Consider the following 20,346-nt stretch of genomic DNA (forward strand, 5'->3'; position numbering starts at 1 on the left):
CAGAGCATGCAAGATTGCCATTTATAGACAGCCTTGCATTAATGGGGCCATTGGCCCTGGAAGACTCAAAAGATATTTTTATAGTGAAAAATTGGTTTTAGAATCCATCTCTATGGTTGATGATCTACAGCTCATATGATACTTTTATCCTTTATAATATACTGAAGAATTCATATCCTTGTAGTTCAACAACATTTGGTTACAGGGGTGTTGTTAATCTCAAAATTATTTTTTGATGTAGAGAGTGATATTCTAAGACAATTTGCAATTGGTCTTTTTTAATTATTGTGTTTTTTTTAATTATTTAGCTATTTGATCAGCAGCTCTCTAGTTTGGAATTTCAGTAGCTTGTTGATAGGGCCCAAGTTACCCTAACAACCATGCAATGGCATGAATAAGAACCTGGAATAAGAATAGGAAAAGCCTGAATAGAAGAACAATAAATAACAATAACATTGTAGTCTCACAGAACAATAGTATTTTGGCTTCCGGGGTCAGTGACAGCCCCCTTTGAAAGCTAGGAAAATTAGAAGGTGAATATCTTAAAAGCTTTAAGAATAAAAATCAAGATTATTTAAAAAGTTGCTTAAAATTGTACATTCATCTGTTTGCCTAAAGGCAGTGTTGGAATTGGGGCGGGATGCGGTGGGATGGCATCCTGCCACTTCTTTTTTATCACTAAATTGCATCCCCTCTGGCGGGATGGCATGTGTTAGCATACTGGAGAGGGTTTTTTCCTTGGTTTCGGTAGCACTGGTAAAGTCTGCATTCCTTTAAAGATTAGACTGCATGAGTACCTGCACCTGCTCTGCCTGGCTGTTCAAATGTCCTGCAATCAACAGCAGCCACAGCCTGGAAGCAGTGAGCATCTTTCTCAGGGACGGATGAGGCAAGGGTTAAGCATGCCTGGAATACGCAGCAGCAGAGGTGAAGAGAGGAGGGGACCAGGAGGAAGAGTATTTTGTTAACCAGCTACGTGGGCCGAAAGAAGCAAAGAATGAGGAATTCCGGGACACAAGCAATTTAGAAGGAGCCAGGTCAGATATATGCTGTGGGTGAGGGGGAGATCGGTAGAAATTAGGGTGGGTGATAGCACAGGGAGAGGGGAGCTGCATGAAGCGATTGCCACTGGAAGCCTGTACTGGGACAGGGGAAGCCCTAACTTGCTCCTTATTTTAACAGTTATCTTTTTAATCCCATTTTAAGCACTGGGTACTGGAATATTCAGAATAAATTGTACTTCATGAAATTAGTTGTACTTGTCCTAAAAAAAATGTATATTTTTCATAGGTAAAATAATTACCCCCCCCCCCCCGGGAATGCCCCTAAAGTAAAACAGCAAACATTTTTAAAATAATGCTGCCATTTAATACAAAGAGAGTGTGAATATCATCTGTGGCTGGAAGGGTTAAACCATGAAGCATGTAGCTAACTGTTACACTAAGGAGCAAGTTCCCCTGTCCCAGTACGGGCTCCCAGCGGCAATGGCTTTATGCAGCTCACCTCTGATGGGTGTTGTTGGGTGTGAGTAGAAAGAGTATCAGCCTCACTCACACCCATCATCCCATTGTGCTTGGAGGAGATTATGGGAGTTGTGGTTCAGCAACAGCTAAAATGCCAGTGTTTGCTATTGTGCTATGAATTCTGGGGGTATTTATAAGTGAAATTGCCATTATGCTATGAATTCTGGGGGTATTTATAAGTGAAATTGTCATTATGCTATGAATTCTGAGGGTATTTATAAGTGAAATTGCCATTGTGCTATGAATTCTAGGGGTATTTATAAGTGAAATTGCTGTTGTGCTATGAATTTGGGGGGTATTTATAAGTGAAAATGCCATTATGCTATGAATTCTGGGGATATTTATAAGTGAAATTGCCATTATGCTATGAATTCTGGGGGTATTTATAAGTGAAATTGCCATTATGCTATGAATTCTGGGGGTATTTATACATGAAATTGCAATTGTGCCATGTTAGTGCCATTGTGCCAGGTTAGTGATGGTGTTAATGGGACCTGTTGATTGCTGTTAAACTAAGTTGTTGGGTTGTTAATAAACATGGAAAATACGAAATGGTTTTGAATTAAAGCAGCCATAACCAGAAAGTATTGGTGGACGAGGCTTATAATAATGGTGAGTGTGGCTTATATTTGTGGGCAGGGCCAATCCCAATTCAAGCACTGCCTAAAGGTCAACTACCTCATAAAAGGCTGGTGACACATGGGGAGATTAATCGTCAAGCCATAAATCATCACTACTGTGGGCGACTCATCTTCCCCTAAAATGCTTTACCCCCGCCAAGAATATGAATTGCCGGTGAAATGGCATTCGCCTCACAAGTAAACTTAAGGCGATTTCAGAAAATGAAGCAACAGGAATGCCATTACACTGGTGATTCACATTCTTAACGATGGGAAGGCATTTCAGGGAGATTCATCACCTGCAGTAGCGAAGATTTATAGTTTGGTGACTAATCCCCCCGTGTGTCACCAGCCTACAGAAGAAACATGAATCAATAGATTAAAAACCACAGTATAAAAAAAAACACAAGAAAGATTGACAGTCTAGATAACATCTAGCCTTGCAGTCCAGCTACATAGTACATTCAATTCCAGTACAAAAGCAAGTAATCAAAAATACAGTTCACATACGAAAAAAAAACATGATTATGTGCCTTGCTCCTCTGTTATTTACTGTGGGTCAGATATTAGCTGGCATCTCCATTCATTTTTGCAGACAGTACATAAATACAAACACCCATAACAAGCAGCTAATCAGAATGGAACAGTTCAAGGGTTGCAAACTGGGCAGGCTATATTGTCTTAATGATTCTTATCTCTCACCATGGTTTGTGTTTCTATATAATGTACTGTACTCATATTTCAGACACTGCCTAGCCTGTTTGCTTAGCTTATCTGCAGAGAAGGTGTGATGACATTTAGTACTTTAACCATTTTCAAGTGTACAACAATATTCTTACATATACACTTATGTATTTAATAATTTGTAAAATAAATCTGCTTATGGATACTGTCGCTGACAAACATTACTAACAGTGTTGTATGATTTGTAGTGATGGATGAATTTCTCCCGTTTCAATTCGCAGCAAAAAATTCACAAAATTAGAGAAATTGACTCCCGCGTTAAAGTCAATGGGCGTCCAAATAGTGTTGACTTGCAGCAGTTTTGACGTGAGCGACTTTTCTGATGCACGTCAAAAATTTTTTGATGCAGCCGAATTTTCATGGGACTTTTTCTGATTTATTTGCCGGTGGCAAAAAGTCGAAATTTGCCGTGAAACAGTGAGAGCCATGAAGTGAAGATATGCTCTGCCTTTGCCACCCATGCCAAGAGGATACCTGCAAGGTTTAGGCACCTCAGAATTGCAAGACCTAGGGCGCTAGCACATTAGTGTTAAAAGTTGTTCAGTCTCTGTTTAGATAAAGTTCCTCTCCAGTCTCTCAGTGGGTTTCGCCTGCTGGTGATTATGCCCCAAGAACAGATACTATACTTCATCTTAACCTAAAGGCTGAGACAAAAGTTGGTACACCTAAAAGACCCAACACCCAGTGTAGTGAAGAGTCTTTGAATATATACACTAGGTAGATTAAAACAACCACTAAGTAAGAGAATGGCCTAGCATAACTCCTCAGGATAACACTCATGTAAAGGACACTCCTTTGCAGACTAAAATGTGCATATTTTGGACAGAAAAGAGAGATGGCTTGAAAGAGGTGTGAAGGAGACCATTTATGCCACACTGGAAAAATAATCCTGGAAACAGAGAAGAGGCCTGCGACACCACACACATACAATGCTTTGACATCCTTACCCTGGCAGTTTCACAACAATTGAGACTTCCATGTACATTGAAAAATTAACACCTGTCCCGATGAAGATCATGGGACCATTGTGCCTGGATCAACCTTTCACACATCTGTGAATGATTGCATGCCTATGACTTTACTACCCTCAAGGGTTTAAATGCTGGGGAATTCCCTACCACAGAGAACTGAAGAAACAGCTCGGATGAGTGAAAGGTTTTCAAAGAAACTACAATAAGTCTAGTTGCTTTAGACTTAAGTTTATCAGACAAAGTCAGTCATGGGAATCCTCCTGCTCTGTTTACACTTTTCTCTGAATTCTTTGCTTTATATAATCATTGCCAAAGGGCAAAACATTATGTAATGCATAAAACAGCACAATATCTGCTCCTCTGTTTGTTTGCAGGTACTATTAATCCATCTCTGTGGTTGCTGGAGGGCAGCTTCCATCATGCTTTTACCCTTGATAACATGGAGGAAAGTGCTGGTAGCTCTAGTCCTAGCAGCATTTGGGTGGAGCAACAATGTTATAAAAATGATTTTAGTACTCATATGCTAACCTAACTGTAAGGCCAGTGGCCCTTTAAATTCATAACAATTTTAGGGACACTATACATACTTTTTCTGCTGCTGTGTATTTTGTAACAACCTTAAACCATACATAAACCCCCTGAAGAGTTAATTGCATGTCCATTTCTATGAAGGGAGCTAATCATGTATCTAATATCTTACTTGTGGTTTCAAGGGGTACATGGCATGTTATCAATCAGTGGTTTTAATATGTAATATCCTGGTTATAGAGTCATTCCTCCATTTCATGGGACACAGTCAGTCACTGTATATTAAGCTTTGCATGTGAAATGCCCAAAAAACCTGATATGGAAAAGAGGTACATAATTGGTTTTGTCTTGTCAACAGAAGGAAGATATTTCCCCTCTTTTACAGTCCAAATTCTGTATTACATGTCACTGCTGGTAGTGATTATTGATAACTTTCTGGTTCTATTCCATAATGCAAAACATTTTATGTGTCTGTATTGAATTCCATCTGCCAATTTCTTTCTCAGTTCTCCATGCAAGTCCACCTGTAATCAAACTGAATCTGAATATATGCCTATACCTTATATAGACCTTCAATACAGTTTCACACACACACCTGTAGTTTACACACACTGCAGCAATTTGTACAGATACAAGTTTCTTCTCATGACAAGCAATAACAAAGAGCTGCAAACAAATCCCATGCCAATCACCCACTCTCTATTAGTTATTTGGAGACAATGTATAATATCAAAGTACAATTTGTCCTCCTCTAAGCAATCTTTAAGGTTTTGGACTTATCATACCTAGAATTTGTTAGGCACAGTTCCACTTATGCTCTAGAAAGAACCACAATCTGTTTGACCTCAAACAGACTGGTTGTTGGAAACGTATTTATACCCACAAAAGGACTCTCACAACAGACTAAATTGTTTTTCAAATACATACTCAAAGTAAAAGCAAACAAGTTTAGTGTGTATTAAGCAATCAAATGAAAAAAAGTAAGGAACAATCAAATAAATCAATAAAGCAGAAAAAAGCAGAGTTTAGTAAGATGACTAAGCAAACACAAGAATACAACCACTATTCCAAAATAATGTACATCTTATTATGCCTGACTCATTTGTTATCCCTACAGCAGCTCTCCAATGTAGGTATCTCAAGCTTTAGTAACTAAATCTTTTGCCATTCTGTCTGGCTGCTACCAGGATAGAGCAGTGTTAAGCTGCTAATGCTGAAAAAGCAAAAAAAAAAAAAGTACAGTAAATTGCTCATAAGTAGTGATGGGCGAATTTGGGGCGTTTCACCAAAAAATTTGCGAATTTCCAGCGAAATTCGCGAAACGTCAAAAAAAGTGTGAAACGGCGACAGGAATGCACAGGAATTTGCCGCAAATTCACGACAGGCAAATAAATTCGCCCATCACTACTCATAAGGGTACCCTTATATTATATTAAAGTGTTGCTCACCTTTGAAATAACTTTTAGCATGATCTGGAGGGTGATAATCTGAGACAATTTGCAATCATTTTTTATTATTTGTGGCTTTTGGGTTATATAGCTTTTTATTCAGCAGCTCTCCAGTTTGCAGTTGCAGTGTCCAAATTGACCTAGCCATGCATTTAACCAAATTAACCTAGCCATGCATTTATTTAGATAAGGGACTGGACTATGAATGGGAGAGGGATGGGATAGACAGATGAGTAATGAAAAAATATGTAGCCTTACAGAGTATTTGTTTTTTTAGATCGGATCAGTGATCCCTATTTAAAAGCTGGAAAAATATTAGAAGAATTAAAAAAACTATTAAGAAAATAATTAATCAAGACCAATTGAAAAGTTGCTTAGGCTTGCCCATTCTATAACATACCAAAAGTTAACCTTTAAGTTGCACTAAAGTGAACTAATAGTTTTGACATGTGGATATGATTATCAGGAGTCACATTGGGTCTGACAGTCCTATTATGGCTTGGTTGGTATGAAACAGGGCATGATAGACTATTTCAGTATGTGGCCAAAAACCTTAAGGACTTTGGTCCTTGTGCAATGACATCTCTGTTATTCCCATTGTGCTTCTGCATGACTAGAAGCTGATTTATGAACCATTAACAAAATCTTAAGTACAACCTAAAGGGAACAATTTTTGCACATGAAGCTCCAGATTACGGCTGGTATTGGAACTATTTCTCCAGCTATAGAAATCTGAAATCATAAGCCTAAAACAAATAGAAAGGTTTTTTTCCTTTTTGCAGCATGGATTATGTCAGACATATATATCATCAGAGAGATTAGTTATGACGTTGTGAAAATGGACTTAACGAAAATAAGATTCTGTAGCACCAGGATACTGTATTTACCTTTAGCATATCTTTATAAGCTGTTGCATCATGAACTTCATTTGAACACGACACCACTGAATCCGGAAAAAAGGTCTGTTAATAGAAGAGAGAAGATGTTAAACTGTTAATACTATCAGTGAGTGATTTTTACAGCAGTCACAATTACCAAAACAAATGCTCTTAGAACAGGAATTGTGGTTGATCAACAGAACGACCAGTTCATCCATATACTGTCGCTCTGTTTTATGACTAGAGGGGGATGTTTATAAAATTAAACTGTATTGACACTTAGAGGCCTTAACATCTGTTTTCAAGTTTTGTTTCTTAAAGGAAAACTATACCCCCCAAACAATGTAGGTCTCTATAAAAAGATATTGCATAAAACAGCTCATATGTAAAATCCTGCTTCATGTAAATAAACCATTTTCATAATAATATACTTTTCTAGTAGTATGTGCCATTGGGTAATCATAAATAGAAAATTGCCATTTTAAAAAATAAGGGCCGCCCCCTGGGATCATAGGATTCACTGTACTCACAAACATACCAACAAACCATACATGTTAGGTCACATGAGCCAATTAACAGACAGAGTTGTGTCTTTTGCTTCCACACTTCTTCCTGTTACAGTTAGAGTTGAAGTATTTCTGGTCAGGTGATCTCTGAGGCAGCACAGAGACCATCACGAAATGGTGGCTCAAGGCAAGAGATGTAAAAGGGCAAGATTTACTTAAATATATATTCCAGTTTGGTGAGATTCTTTAATATGCCACTTAATATGATATGAACTATCTGTTGCTTAAGTGTTCATTTTGGGGGTATAGTTTTCCTTTAATTAGATTATAGAAAAAAACCCAATCAAGTTTTTTGAAATAGTTTTTTTACCCCCAAGTATATTTACAAATACTCTAACTGCCATCAGAAAAACTTTATTATAGGAAAAAAAAATCAGTCGTTCTAAGTTTAGCAAATTTCAATGTTTACTAATTTAAATGCTGAAAATATAACTTCCATTGAGACATATAGACGCTCACTAGGTTTTAATAACTGAATTTTCCAATTTTAATTTTTTTTTAAATTGCTCAATAAAAATAATAATACCACTACATAACAAATCAAATGAATATGTCTTCCCTAAAAAAATGAATAACAGTAAAAAGTGACATCGGATTGCAAGTATATATTATTTAGAATAAAATAAACATTGTTTTCCTCCTGTTATCTAAGAAAGAACCTTACCTCTGGCTTTTTGAAAAACTGATATTTTGCAAAATATTTCCGAAAACAAAATCTGCAGTCTTCTTCCATGTCCCAGTTTGATTGAATATCAATCATTAATTCATGGTCCTCTATGATTCTTTCTGCATGAACAAGAACTTTATTAATGTAATATGTTATTGCAACCTCAGATCTAAACCTAAACTCGTATGGCTACTGTGGGTACTAAGCCCTTAGACAATGATCAGTAGTGATGAGTGATTTTTTTCACCAGGATTTGCGGCAAAATTCTGCATTCCGCCATCTTTGGGTTTTTTTTCAAAAATGTGCCACGAAAAAATTCTCCATGGCAGAAAAAAAACACCAAGACAAAATTGTCTCAAAGACAAAAAAGTCGCTATAAGAAAAAATGCCCATTGACTTTAATGCATTTGGACAAAAAAGTCACTAAGACAAAAAAGTAACCACAAGAAAAACGCATTGACATAAAAAAATTTGATGCCCATTGACTTGTGTTTAGTGAACTTTCCGCCAACTTCAAATCCATCACTAATCTTTTTCTCAGTTTTGCAAATTTTCCATCACTAATGATCAGTGCATCTCATGAAAACATCTTTATATACACATAGAGGCACATTTATCAAAGGTCTATTATACATGAATGCCAGTTCCAATTTTTTCTTTGGTCTTTCTCAGATGAAATTATTTTATGGCGGCAAAGTTAAAACTAACAGTAATTACTATTAAGCCTAAAACATTTTAATATGTAAAATATAGTAGAAGAACAAGCTTACCTAGACTTAAGTGAGACAAGCACTCAAACATTGTCCAGTTATGGTCATCAATATAATGGTTCTTCATTATAAGTAACTGACAAACATCATGAGCTGTCATATCATTTGGAACTTCTAATGCTCTGCTGGTGCCATCTTCACCATAAACTTTAATCACCTGGATAAAATACAGTTAGCTGGGTTACAAACTATGGACACTACTCATGAACCACTACAGGGCTGCACAGAATAAATGTGTGTTACTCAGTTTTTAGTTGACCTATTGGATTCATATGTAGACAAAAAGTAATATACTCATATTGTAAAGCATCATAGCATCTGCCTGACTTTCTACTCAACATGGCCCCAAACAGCCATTGAGCCTTTTGTTGCTTCTCTTGTTGCATAATAAAGATGATTTATTTAAGACAAATTGCCGATTGTTGTCATCCAAGAATTACATGAATCATAAAATCTATGAAATTCAAAACATTCATGGCATCTTAACAGTGTGAAATTCCAAAGTGTGTTCAGAATGCAAATATAACCCTCTATCATCATGTTCTGGAGGGCAAGATTTGGACACTGAGAAATATGAATTACTATGTTGCATAAAATATAGTACTTTAGCCAGAAGTGCACCAATACCTGGCTTGGCCCAAGCACAAAATGTCTTTCAAGAAGTCTGGCCGTACTGCAACCTGCCCGTCTATCCGTCCCCAACCTTTTTTATCCATGAGCCATATTCAATGTAAAAAAGTTGGAGAGCAACATATGTTTATGGTTCATGGAGATGCCAGATAAGGGCAATAATTGACTATTGGTAGCCCCTATGTGGACTGGCAGAGTACAGGAGGCTGGTTGGCAATAGACATGGTTTTAATGCAACTAAAACATGCCTCCAAGCCTAGAATTAAAAAAGAAGCACCATCTTTAAGGCCACCGGAAGCAACATCTGAGGTGCCACTGCTTGTGATCACTGTGCTAAATTTGTCAAAAGATGTGCAAATTGGCAGTGAGTGCCTATAGAGAAAGCTCACCTCTATAGTTATGTCACTGCCTTTAGCAAATAAATCAATAGCTGTCATATATACTGTGTGTATGCTTTATGCTGAGCTTTTGGCAACCATAAAACAAAATTTATACTATAAAAGTTGGTTTACATTCATATTCCTCTTTTGATTTTTTGTCAGCATTGATGAGACATGATCTGTTTAATAACAGAAAAAGGAAGTTAAGTCCTGTCTACTTAGGAAGAATGTACTCTGTAGGCCTTACATTATGAATCAATGCCTCACACAGATCAACATGAATCAGATTGGCATCAACCTTCTCCAGCATATACAGTATGTCATTATGTTTTTGGACAACTAAGGAGAGCAGTAAGCAAGTGTTATGGATGATCTCCTTTTTTAATATTGATTTAAGGATGTATACTTACAAAAAATGTATAATTTATATTCTATTTATTTCTCATTTTAAATCTAAAACAGTGTTATTCATGTAAAGAAAATGAAGACTCAATAATGTTTTTTTTTCTTGTGAAAAATTGCTGGTCCCCCTGAAGGCAGTTGTTTAAATTTTCTTTAAATAAGTACAAATCTAAAAAATAAATAAATCTATAAAAAAATAAATCAATAACGATGGAATTATACATGTTTCTGTTTTGTTTTGAATCACCCTTCTTTTTTTCTTTGTCTGCCCCCAGGCTTAAGTTGTAGTGAATCATGTGACATCCATGTATTACTGTATACCCACATCAAAGCCACAGACATTTTCTGATATTTTTAACAGGCAGGTCAGCTTTATGCTAGCTACGAATAAAGGATGTTTTAGTTCACAAGCTAAAGGGATGAGCATTTGACAGCCTTGCATCTTGTCACATGAGAATCAAGCTAAGCTTAAGGAATATAATAGAACCAAGCCTTTATTTATATATATATATATATATATATATATATATATATATATATATATATATATATATATATATATATATATATATATATATATATATATATATATTTATACGACTTTTGTTATTTTTTATTTCAAAAGGGTTACCCTGTAACATTTTTACTGGTTAACACGGTACAGCAACTTTACCTGCAATTACAATTGTGGTACAAAAAAATGTTTTTTTTAGACTAAGGTCTGGTTTGTGCCAGCTTTTTTTTTTTTACACCAGTAATGTAAAATGGACAGTGATTGAACCATGACATTTTTATGCAAAACAACCTTATAGTCTGGTTTGCTTGGCAAGGTTGTTTGGTTCACTTTGTAAGAACTTTGAAGTTCCACATCCTTAAAGAAAAAGCTTTCACCCTTGTTTCTTTATATGAACATGGAACGTTTTGGTGACATTTAATACAATAATATTCTTTTAATCAGGAAGCATTATTCTATCAGTAACACATAGAGATGACTAGATTAAACAAGGGAAATGTGGCTTTGTTGAAAAGCTGGCTATTTATATATGGATGCTTGAAAGCTGTAAACCCATATGCTACAAGTATCTAAATATAAAGAGAAGATCAACCCAACCATATAGCAGTAATAGGAACTCTGATTCAACAGAACCAGCAAAGCACATGGCCATGTACCATATGGGACAACTAGACACCATGCCAGGGGTTATAGTTTCTAATGTACTTCTGCTCTGTATACTTACAGTAGCATAGTTACTTAGAGGCCCATTTATCAAAGGTCAAATTTTAGTGATTTTAGAAGATTTTCAAACTACCATTAAATTCCTCTAAAATCCTGAATGCCATAAAAGTTATTAAAAGATCAGAATATAAAAATGAATACACGAAGAACAATGCTAGATGATGCACTAAATAATATGAAAACATCTGAATCCTCTAAAAATGCAAGTTTTTCATACAATTACTAACAAAAAAAACCTCTAAATGTCCAAATTGATTGAAAAAATGTTTTCTGGTTTTCTAAATGAAAGAATAGATGAATCAATCATTTCATTCCAATTGAAATGTCAGAAGTAGAAATATCAGTGCATTGAAAGAAATTTCAAAACATGAAGCTTTTCTAATTCTTCACTTGCCAGATACTGACAGTATAGCAATGAATTGTGTTTTCACACAAAATGCGGGAAAAATAACAGACTTAAAATTAGAAAATGAATTTTTTTTTGATGCAATGAATTTCCACCGCCATTTTGCAAAAAACGTTACCCGGCGCAAAATCCATGCCTGCCGAATAAATTTGCCCATCACCTCTGTTGAAGACAGTTTATAAAAAAGTGACAGGAAGGCCTTGCAAATAGTGATGGGCGAATTTCTCCCCGTGAAACCCGAATTTCGACGCTGGCGTCAAAATATTTTTGAAGCCAGCGACAATTCTGATGCCCATTAAAGTCAATGGGTGGCTAGAATTGTCGCTAGCATCGAAATTGTCGCCAGCGTCAGAATTGTCTTGGGCGTCAAAAATATTTTTTCTTTCGCCGGTGGCGAAACATGGAAATTCATTGCGAATTCATCTTGGCGTTACTCTAGTGCAGTGGCTTTCAAATTTATTTGCTTCAAGATCCCTTTTGACACTCAACATTTGACCAGACTTAGCTAATAACAAGTTACAAACATATGAAAAAATTACCTTATCAACGAATCAGCCATAGTTACAAGAATATCTAGGGCAGAAAATATGTGGCAGATTCATCCAAATTCAAATTTTTACAGTGACTGTAGTTTTTTTGAAGCAAAAATTGTGACTTCAAATTTGCGTTTTCCAAAGCTCGAATATATAAGATAAGTGCAAACATTTTTAAAAACTGAATAAAATGCAGCATCTAAAAGCTGTCTGTTTTATGTAGGAATTGTATTTTCAAATGTAAAGCTATTTTTCAATTTGTGTTTTTGAGATTAATTCAAAAGTTAGCAGACTGAAGGGAAATGAGCAGTTCAATGTGATTTCACCTTGTTTAATTTTTTTTCTTGTTTTAAGTACACTTGGGCCAATTTTATAAAAATTTAAAAACATTAAAATGATGAGAAGTGTTCAACCAACTACTTGCTCTCATTTTTATCAAGAAGCCATCCATAACTATGAAGTTGAATTACTGATGTTTTGTTTTGTTTTTTCAATCCGTAGCATTTTTGAAAAACATTAAATCAGAAAAATGTGATCATATTAAGACACTGAAAAAACAGCCAAGACTATATATATATATATACAAGTTTGGTTGCCCAATGTTTTCATTTGAATTTTTTAGAGCTCTTTTCAATTAATAAAGATCGGAAATTCAAGTTCAGAAAACTTGAAATTATGAAACAAATTGAGATTATAGATTTCAATAGTGATTTTCTTAATTCAGGGAAAAATATAATTTTAATAAATTGTCCTCCCTGGAAAACATAAGCAATGTATTGTTTGCAGGACTATGGCAAGAAAAGCCATTGATAGATTTAATTAGCATTGTGTGAGGAGCAAGGGAAAAAAGCAAGCATGGCGCACTCTGAGGTTATTCTGAAACAAATTTGCAAAACAGTTCCTAAATTTGTGTTATAAGTCAAATTGAATAAAAGTAAATAAAGAAAAAGTCTAAATATTTCCCCTTATCCATTCTTAATAGTTAAACATATTTTTTATCGTATATTCCTTTCCAGACTAAAATGTATTAAAGAAATAAAAACCTGGGAACTGTAAAGCTTTAAAGAGTTAAATATTTGCCCAGTATGCAGACGACAGACATTACTGTTTACATGCACTATTAAAATATAATCATTCCTGCAAATCTATTTGCCTTGTGCTCATTGCATACAATATGGGTATAATGTTGTTTCTTGTGAACTCTCCAGCTGGATTACTTTGGCTGCCATTCAAAGTACAGCATGTAAACAAATGAGTGGGGTTTTCCCTTTGCTAAAAGGCACACTCATTACTTTCTATGCATGTTTGAAAGGCTAATATACACTATTTATCATTAGTTCCTTAAAGGAGACAGAATCCTTATATTAAGCTTGTTGTACATGGTATAATTTTCCACACAAGGGGTCATTTACTCTGGAACTGAAAACAGTGTGCAGAGTGCAAAGAAAGGTAACAAGCTCCATTTATTTGCAAACTGCACACTGCTTTCTCACGTTGCCAGTTACTATATCCCACTGATCTCCATTTTGGAGTGCATCGACCTGCCGCTACTACCACAAGTACAATGCTGCTTGCATTTGGCAGCACTGAGTGTTAGGTGGTAAGGACAGGTCCCTTTTTAACTTGTTTATTAATGACCTGGAGGAGGGCATTGAAAGTACTGTTTCTATTTTTGCAGATGATACTAAATTGTGCAGAACTGTAGGTTCCATGCAGGATGCTGCCACTTTGCAGAGTGATTTGTCTAAACTGGAAAACTGGGCAGCAAACTGGAAAATGAGGTTCAATGTTGATAAATGCAAGGTTATGCACTTTGGCAAAAATAATATAAATGCAAGTTATACACTAAATGGCAGTGTGTTGGGAGTTTCCTTGACTGAGAAGGATCTAGGGGTTTTTGTAGATAACAAGTTGTCTAATTCTGGGCAGTGTCATTCTGTGGCTACTAAAGCAAATAAAGTTCTGTCTTGCATAAAAAAGGGCATTAACTCAACGGATGAAAACATAATTATGCCTCTTTATAGGTCCCTGGTGAGGCCTCATCTGGAGTATGCAGTTCAGTTTTGGACTCCAGTCCTTAAGAGGGATTTAAATGAGCTGGAGAGAGTGCAGAGACGTGCAACTAAATTGGTTAGAGGGATGGAAGACTTAAATTATGAGGGTAGACTGTCAAGGTTGGGGTTGTTTTCTCCAGAAAAAAGGCGCTTGCGAGGGGACATGATTACACTTTACAAGTACATTAGAGGACATTATAGACAAATAGCAGGGGACCTTTTTACCCATAAAGTGGATCACCGTACCAGAGGCCACCCCTTTAGACTAGAAGAAAAGAACTTTCATTTGAAGCAACGTAGGGGGTTTTTCACAGTCAGGACAGTGAGGTTGTGGAATGCACTGCCGGGTGATGTTGTGATGCTGATTCAGTTAATGCCTTTAAGAATGGCTTGGATGATTTTTTGGACAGACATAATATCAAAGGCTATTGTGATACTAAGCTCTATAGTTACGGTAGTATAGGTATGAGTATATATAATTTATGTGAGAGTAGGGAGGGGTTTGTGTATGGATGCTGGGTTTTCATTTGAAGGGGTTGAACTTGATGGACTTTGTCTTTTTTCAACCCGATTTTACTATGTAACTATGTGGTCTGCACCTTACAATGAGTTTTTTTTATCCAGCACAAGGTGCAAACCACAGCCAGACTAGGGGTAGAAGTGCTTGCAGAGAGAATCCTCTCTCTAAATTACCCCTATGGTCAGTTCAGAGTCAGTACACTATTGGAATGTCTATGGGGCCAAACATACAGCTCAGGAGTAGACCTAGGGCTAGGTAGAAGAGGCACATAATTAAAAAAAAAACCACGAAATCTCTGCCACGGCAGCCTGCAGGTGTGTGGAAGGGGAAAGGTGGAGTTGTCATTGTGGCTATAGGGTGGAGGCAAGCAAGGGGAGGGTGACAAGACAAATATACCTTGGGTGCCAGTACCTCTTGGCCCAGCTCTACTATAACCTTCCCAACCTACTGTATATCTGAAGATTGGCAAGATATCTTTCAGGTGGTTTTAAATTCCTGTCACTTGAGGACTGCATCAGCCTGTTAATGCTCTCCTCTCCTCTTGTGCCTGCATAGGCCCCTATTATGATCTGATCATTGGCCATGGATGTCCAAATCTGGCAAAGGTCTTCATCTCACCAAAACATTGAACCTGAATATAAAACTGCACCCGTTAACTCTCCAAAGCAAGCATCCCATAATGAATTACGAGTGATATGCTGGTCATGAAAAACTCCACTCATTTTAATCCAAATGCCCACAAGCTGACAATACACTACAATAACATAGGGCAATGTGCAAGTGTCACCTGTCAGCTCCCCTATGTGTCGGTGCTCCTATGTTATTGACTGTCCATGCTACACTTTAAGTTATATGCAATGAATTCTCAAAGAGCTCCATATATAAGGATAACATTTATACAACTTCATACACTGGGAAAAAAAGGAAATATATATATATATATATATATATATATATATATATATATATATATACTATTCAGCGCTCGTAGCAAATTTGGTGTATTTGAGTTATTTGTGCTTCTAATTCCCTCTCTCATTAACTTTGAATTCAACATGCTCTCTGGTAGTGACTGAAACCCAACAACCACATAGCAGATAAAGTAAGCATTTTTTATGTTTTTGTATGGCCTTTCTTTCTATTCAAGCAGGAAAACAAAGTCTGAGGGCTCTAATGACCAGATAGAAGTTTGAGGGGGGCCTAACAACCAGAGAACAGGAGAACTGAACAACTGATACAAGTACTACAAAAAACAAATGTAAAAAAATTTCTAAAAGTTCCTTTTAAGGTGACCGAACCTTAAAACACTGATCATTTACGGGGGAATTTAATAAAAGTCGCAAAGAGCAAAACAAAAAATCCACATCTCGCAATGTAATATTGTTCCTTAAACTGTTATTGCATTGCGAATTTTAATTGCACATTGCGAATTTTAATTGCGCACTCTTAAGAAGTGCTTAAAGATGTCGTAATGTTTTGGAGCAAACAACGACTTTTTCAGTAAGAAGCTTTATTACATTTACTGCGCATTGGCGCAAACTTTGAAAATTGGAAACGGTCTTCAACTGTCGGAAGTGGTCGCTAAACAGTTTCCGGGTTTACAAAAGCTCTATTAAATGCGCGCAAAGCAAAGGCATAACTTTTCGCATTCTGAATAGTTTTTTCGTTAACGACTTTTATTACGTTAGAGTTGGGGCCCTGGTTACTTTTTTGAGCAAGCTACTTGACACAAGATAGAGTTTAGAATGAAGAATGTAATGTACTTTTAATTTCTAAGAGGTTATTTTCCTGTTAGCCTCATTTTAGCACTAGGGCGAATTTTTTCCCCTTGTTTTGCCATGGAAATGACACCCATAGACTTGTAGGGCGGTGTGCAACAAAAAAAAAAAAGACACAAATTGAAAAAATTTCACTGCGTGTCAAATATTTTTGTTGAAGCGAAACGGGTCAAATTCGCCATCCCTATTTAGTACCATTCATAAAATACACAATTGAAGCTAGGGAGGCTTTGCTAGACATATGGATAGACCCACTATCAAATTTGCTATTGAACTACAACTCTCAGCAGCCAAAGTTGCACAATTCCCATTCCTGATATTAATGCCTGGAAAGGGGTGTCCTAAATCTCTGATAAATAGGGCAATCTATAAGAGAAAGAAAGGAAGAGGGGGCAGGTAGACATGATATAAAGACACATATTGATTTAGGGAAACAGACAAAGAGATTATAGGTAGATGGAAGCAACTGGCCAGTAAGACTGGCCAATAGAAGAGAAGAGACAGATAGATGACAGGTAGATAAAAACAGACAGACAGACCAAAGACAGAAGGAGAGAGAGAAAGTGGCAGACGGAAACAGGAGTGAGAGAGAATACACTATGTCAGCATATCAATACATATCATACTAACATTAGTTTAAAAACATATTACATGTGTGTCATTGCAGTAGTAAAAAATACACATGCGCAGACATTGCTTGAACTGTAACAAACCTACTGATGTACATTTCTAATGCTGGTTAATAAACAACATTGCTGCTTTCAGCTGACATGGAAATCCTGCTGCTCCCTTTGTCACCTTAAAAAATTAATGACAAAACATACCCAAGCGAATAAAAATTAAACAAAGCAGTGTAAATAGCACGGCACCCTACCCTTTTCTGCAGAACCAGTGGGGTGATTGCAGGCAAAGTCACCCTCCGAGCATACAGACTCATGTTTGCTCTTCATACAGTACACTGAAACTTAGAACAACCATCCAGGATATGCAGTCACGTTAAATATCCCTTCACTGTTCCAGCGCTGCACAAGCAACTGTGATTCCAGCCAGACTCCAAGCCAATTAAAACTAACTGTGGGAGAGGACTAGTGAGCATCCAATCATAAGGTTTCCCTTTTGTCCTTGGAAGCACATTCTGATACATTCATTTATAATACTTAAGTAAAGAAAAAGGAAAAATTTGTTTGCAAAGCTTTTATTATTGTGAAATGAAAGCAGCATATGTTTAGCTCAGGCTCTTCCTAATACAAAGGCACATCTTAACACTGACATATTGCAGTGTGCTAGTAGCTCAGATTACTTGGAAACATTTAAGCCATAAGCAATACTAATTGTGGCACGGTAGTGCATGTACAGGGCTCTCCATTTACTGTAATCTAAAGTATATTGTAATTAATGTTAAATGTTCAAACTGATTGTTCTGCAATTTGTTCAGCAAGACTTTGGCAGCAAGAATTGGCAAGTATAATTAATGCTGGAGAGCTAAACTGAAACAAATAATTACACAGCCTGAAATAGATACTTAAAAAAGTACAACTGCATTCCAAAGTTTTAGCTGAGAAACCATTTTTAAGGTTTTTTTTAAATATCTTTTGCAGTATTACACAGAAACAATAACATCAACAATGGTTAAAAATATTTAAATCAAATAAGGGGCTCATACTGTTTAAGAAGATTTGTAAAATTAAAACAAAAAGTGGGATTAGAATACAAAAAGTGGTTGACGTAGTAGGAGACTGGGTTAAGAATTGTATCGAAAACTTTATCCAACGATCCTGTAGTGTATTTTTTACCTTACCTCCTCCTTTTAACAGATGACACAACTTGACAAATTACACCACTTTCTACTCAAGATTTTCTTCTCATCCCCATTGACATTAATGGTGATTGGATGGATTAACTAGCTCGGATGTGGTATAAAATAATGGGGTACATTACTGGAGTAAATCAAAATACACACCTCAGCTAACTAACATGGGCACTTTTGTAATTGATTCCAACCATCATATTTCAGAAATGAAATGAAATGCTGTAGTCCAGCAACAACTGAATAAGGTTTGGTTGAGCAGTGTCATGCAGAAGGGTTTACTACCCCTTTATAGTAAACTCAACCACAAAGGTTTCCCATTGCTCCCCCTAGTTCCCTATAGAAGTTGAGAAAAATTATAAAAAGTCGAAAGCAGATCAAATAATATTTTTTGCATAATGAATAAGGTTGCACACACACAAGAGTCCATGTCCTAGTGAATGGCATTATGAGCAGCACTCAGCATGGTTTTATGAAGTATAGGTCATGTCAGACAAATTTGAAATTTTGAAAATTTGCTTTTTATGATGAGGTAAGTAAGATGCTGGACAGTGGGGGGGCAGTAGATGTGATCTATTTGGATTTTGCCAAAGTGTTTGATACAGTGCCTCACAAATGACTGCTTTCTAAACTAAGGTCTGTTGGGCTTAATGAAGTCGTTTGCACATGGATAGGAAACTGGCTACAGGATGGGGTACAGATCGGGTACAGGTTGTTAATGGTACATTCTCTACTTGAAGTAAAGTTCTTAGCGGGGTTCCTCAGTCCTCTTAATTAAGTCAACTTCTAATTAACTTGTTCAATAATGATTATGGGGAGGTTATTGTAAGTAATGTATCAGAGTAGTCAAACAGGTGAAGAGTCAAAGGCAGGCGGCAGGAATCGTAAATGAGAGTCAGGCAGAAGTCAAAAAACCAAATAATCAGATAGAAAATACACTTGAGCAGGAACAGTAAACTGAAGCCTAGTTTGGGCACTCACAAAATGGAGGACTGGAGCTTTAAAGCTGATTTGGCCGACGCTTGGCGCCGTGACGTGCGGGGTCAAAGTAAACAAAAGACGCGGAAGTGGGCGTCTGTGCAAAAACTATTTAGAGTCCGATTCCCATCTTGGAGTCAGGAAGGATTTCCCCCCCCTCCCTCTGAAGCAATACATACAGTATCCTGCTTTGTTTGAAATGTAATGTTTGTTTCATACATAATCTTACAGAAGGCATGTAGCCAAAACAAGCTTCTAAACTTGGATACAAATAAAAATATTATTTACTATTGAGCCAATTACTATGTAAGTAAAATGACATAAAAAGATTTTTATGTACTTGCATATACTGACACACTTGTGGAAATGGCTTTGTCTCAAGCCACAACATCCTACTTGCATGCACAACAAGTATATAGACAGTGACTAGTGATTATACACGACTCATTTAACATTGGAGGAACAAACTGGCCAAAAGAGTATGTGCAAAACAACATGCTTGTGTATGTACATAGAAGTCTTCCCAGACATATTGTTTTGCATAAGCAAAGTGAGTGAAACTGTGTTTTGCATTCCCTCATACGGCTTAAAAAAGTAGATGTACAGTAGATTTTGTTTTACCACATTGATAATTTTACATATCCCAGAGACCACAGTCTGACAATATTGACAATAAAAAATGGTGTAAAAAGTTTTGCATGGTGTGTGTAATTTTACTCCATGACAATGCCAGATTTGCTGGCATTGCTGCCGGCTGAACTCATTCTAAGAAAAAATGCTTAATAAAAGTGTTACACCGTTTTTTTACATAGCGAAGTCTGGCGATATGTGGTGTATTATACACCTTATGAACTATTTACAGCATATGGTGCCAAGAGGGCTAATAAGTCTTTTCTATTATAACAG

At 36.5% G+C, this 20,346-nt stretch overlaps 1 protein-coding gene across 1 annotated transcript in view; it reads right to left on the reverse strand.

The window, feature by feature from the left end:
* LOC121399054 (growth factor receptor-bound protein 14-like) overlaps positions 1–17,666 on the reverse strand; it is a 29,726-nt gene extending 12,060 nt beyond the window's left edge. The window contains exons 1-4 of the mRNA XM_041578859.1: positions 17,530–17,666; positions 8,716–8,872; positions 7,943–8,064; positions 6,722–6,796 (exon numbers count right to left, since the gene is read on the reverse strand). Of these exons, the coding sequence (XP_041434793.1) occupies positions 6,722–6,796; positions 7,943–8,064; positions 8,716–8,872; positions 17,530–17,592 (417 nt within the window). The 5' untranslated portion in view covers positions 17,593–17,666. The remainder of the gene's footprint in view (positions 1–6,721; positions 6,797–7,942; positions 8,065–8,715; positions 8,873–17,529) is intronic.
* Between the last annotated feature and the right edge of the window lie 2,680 nt (positions 17,667–20,346).

Source organism: Xenopus laevis, chromosome 9_10S, assembly GCF_017654675.1.
Source record: "Xenopus laevis strain J_2021 chromosome 9_10S, Xenopus_laevis_v10.1, whole genome shotgun sequence".
Classification (NCBI taxonomy): Eukaryota; Metazoa; Chordata; class Amphibia; order Anura; family Pipidae; genus Xenopus; species Xenopus laevis.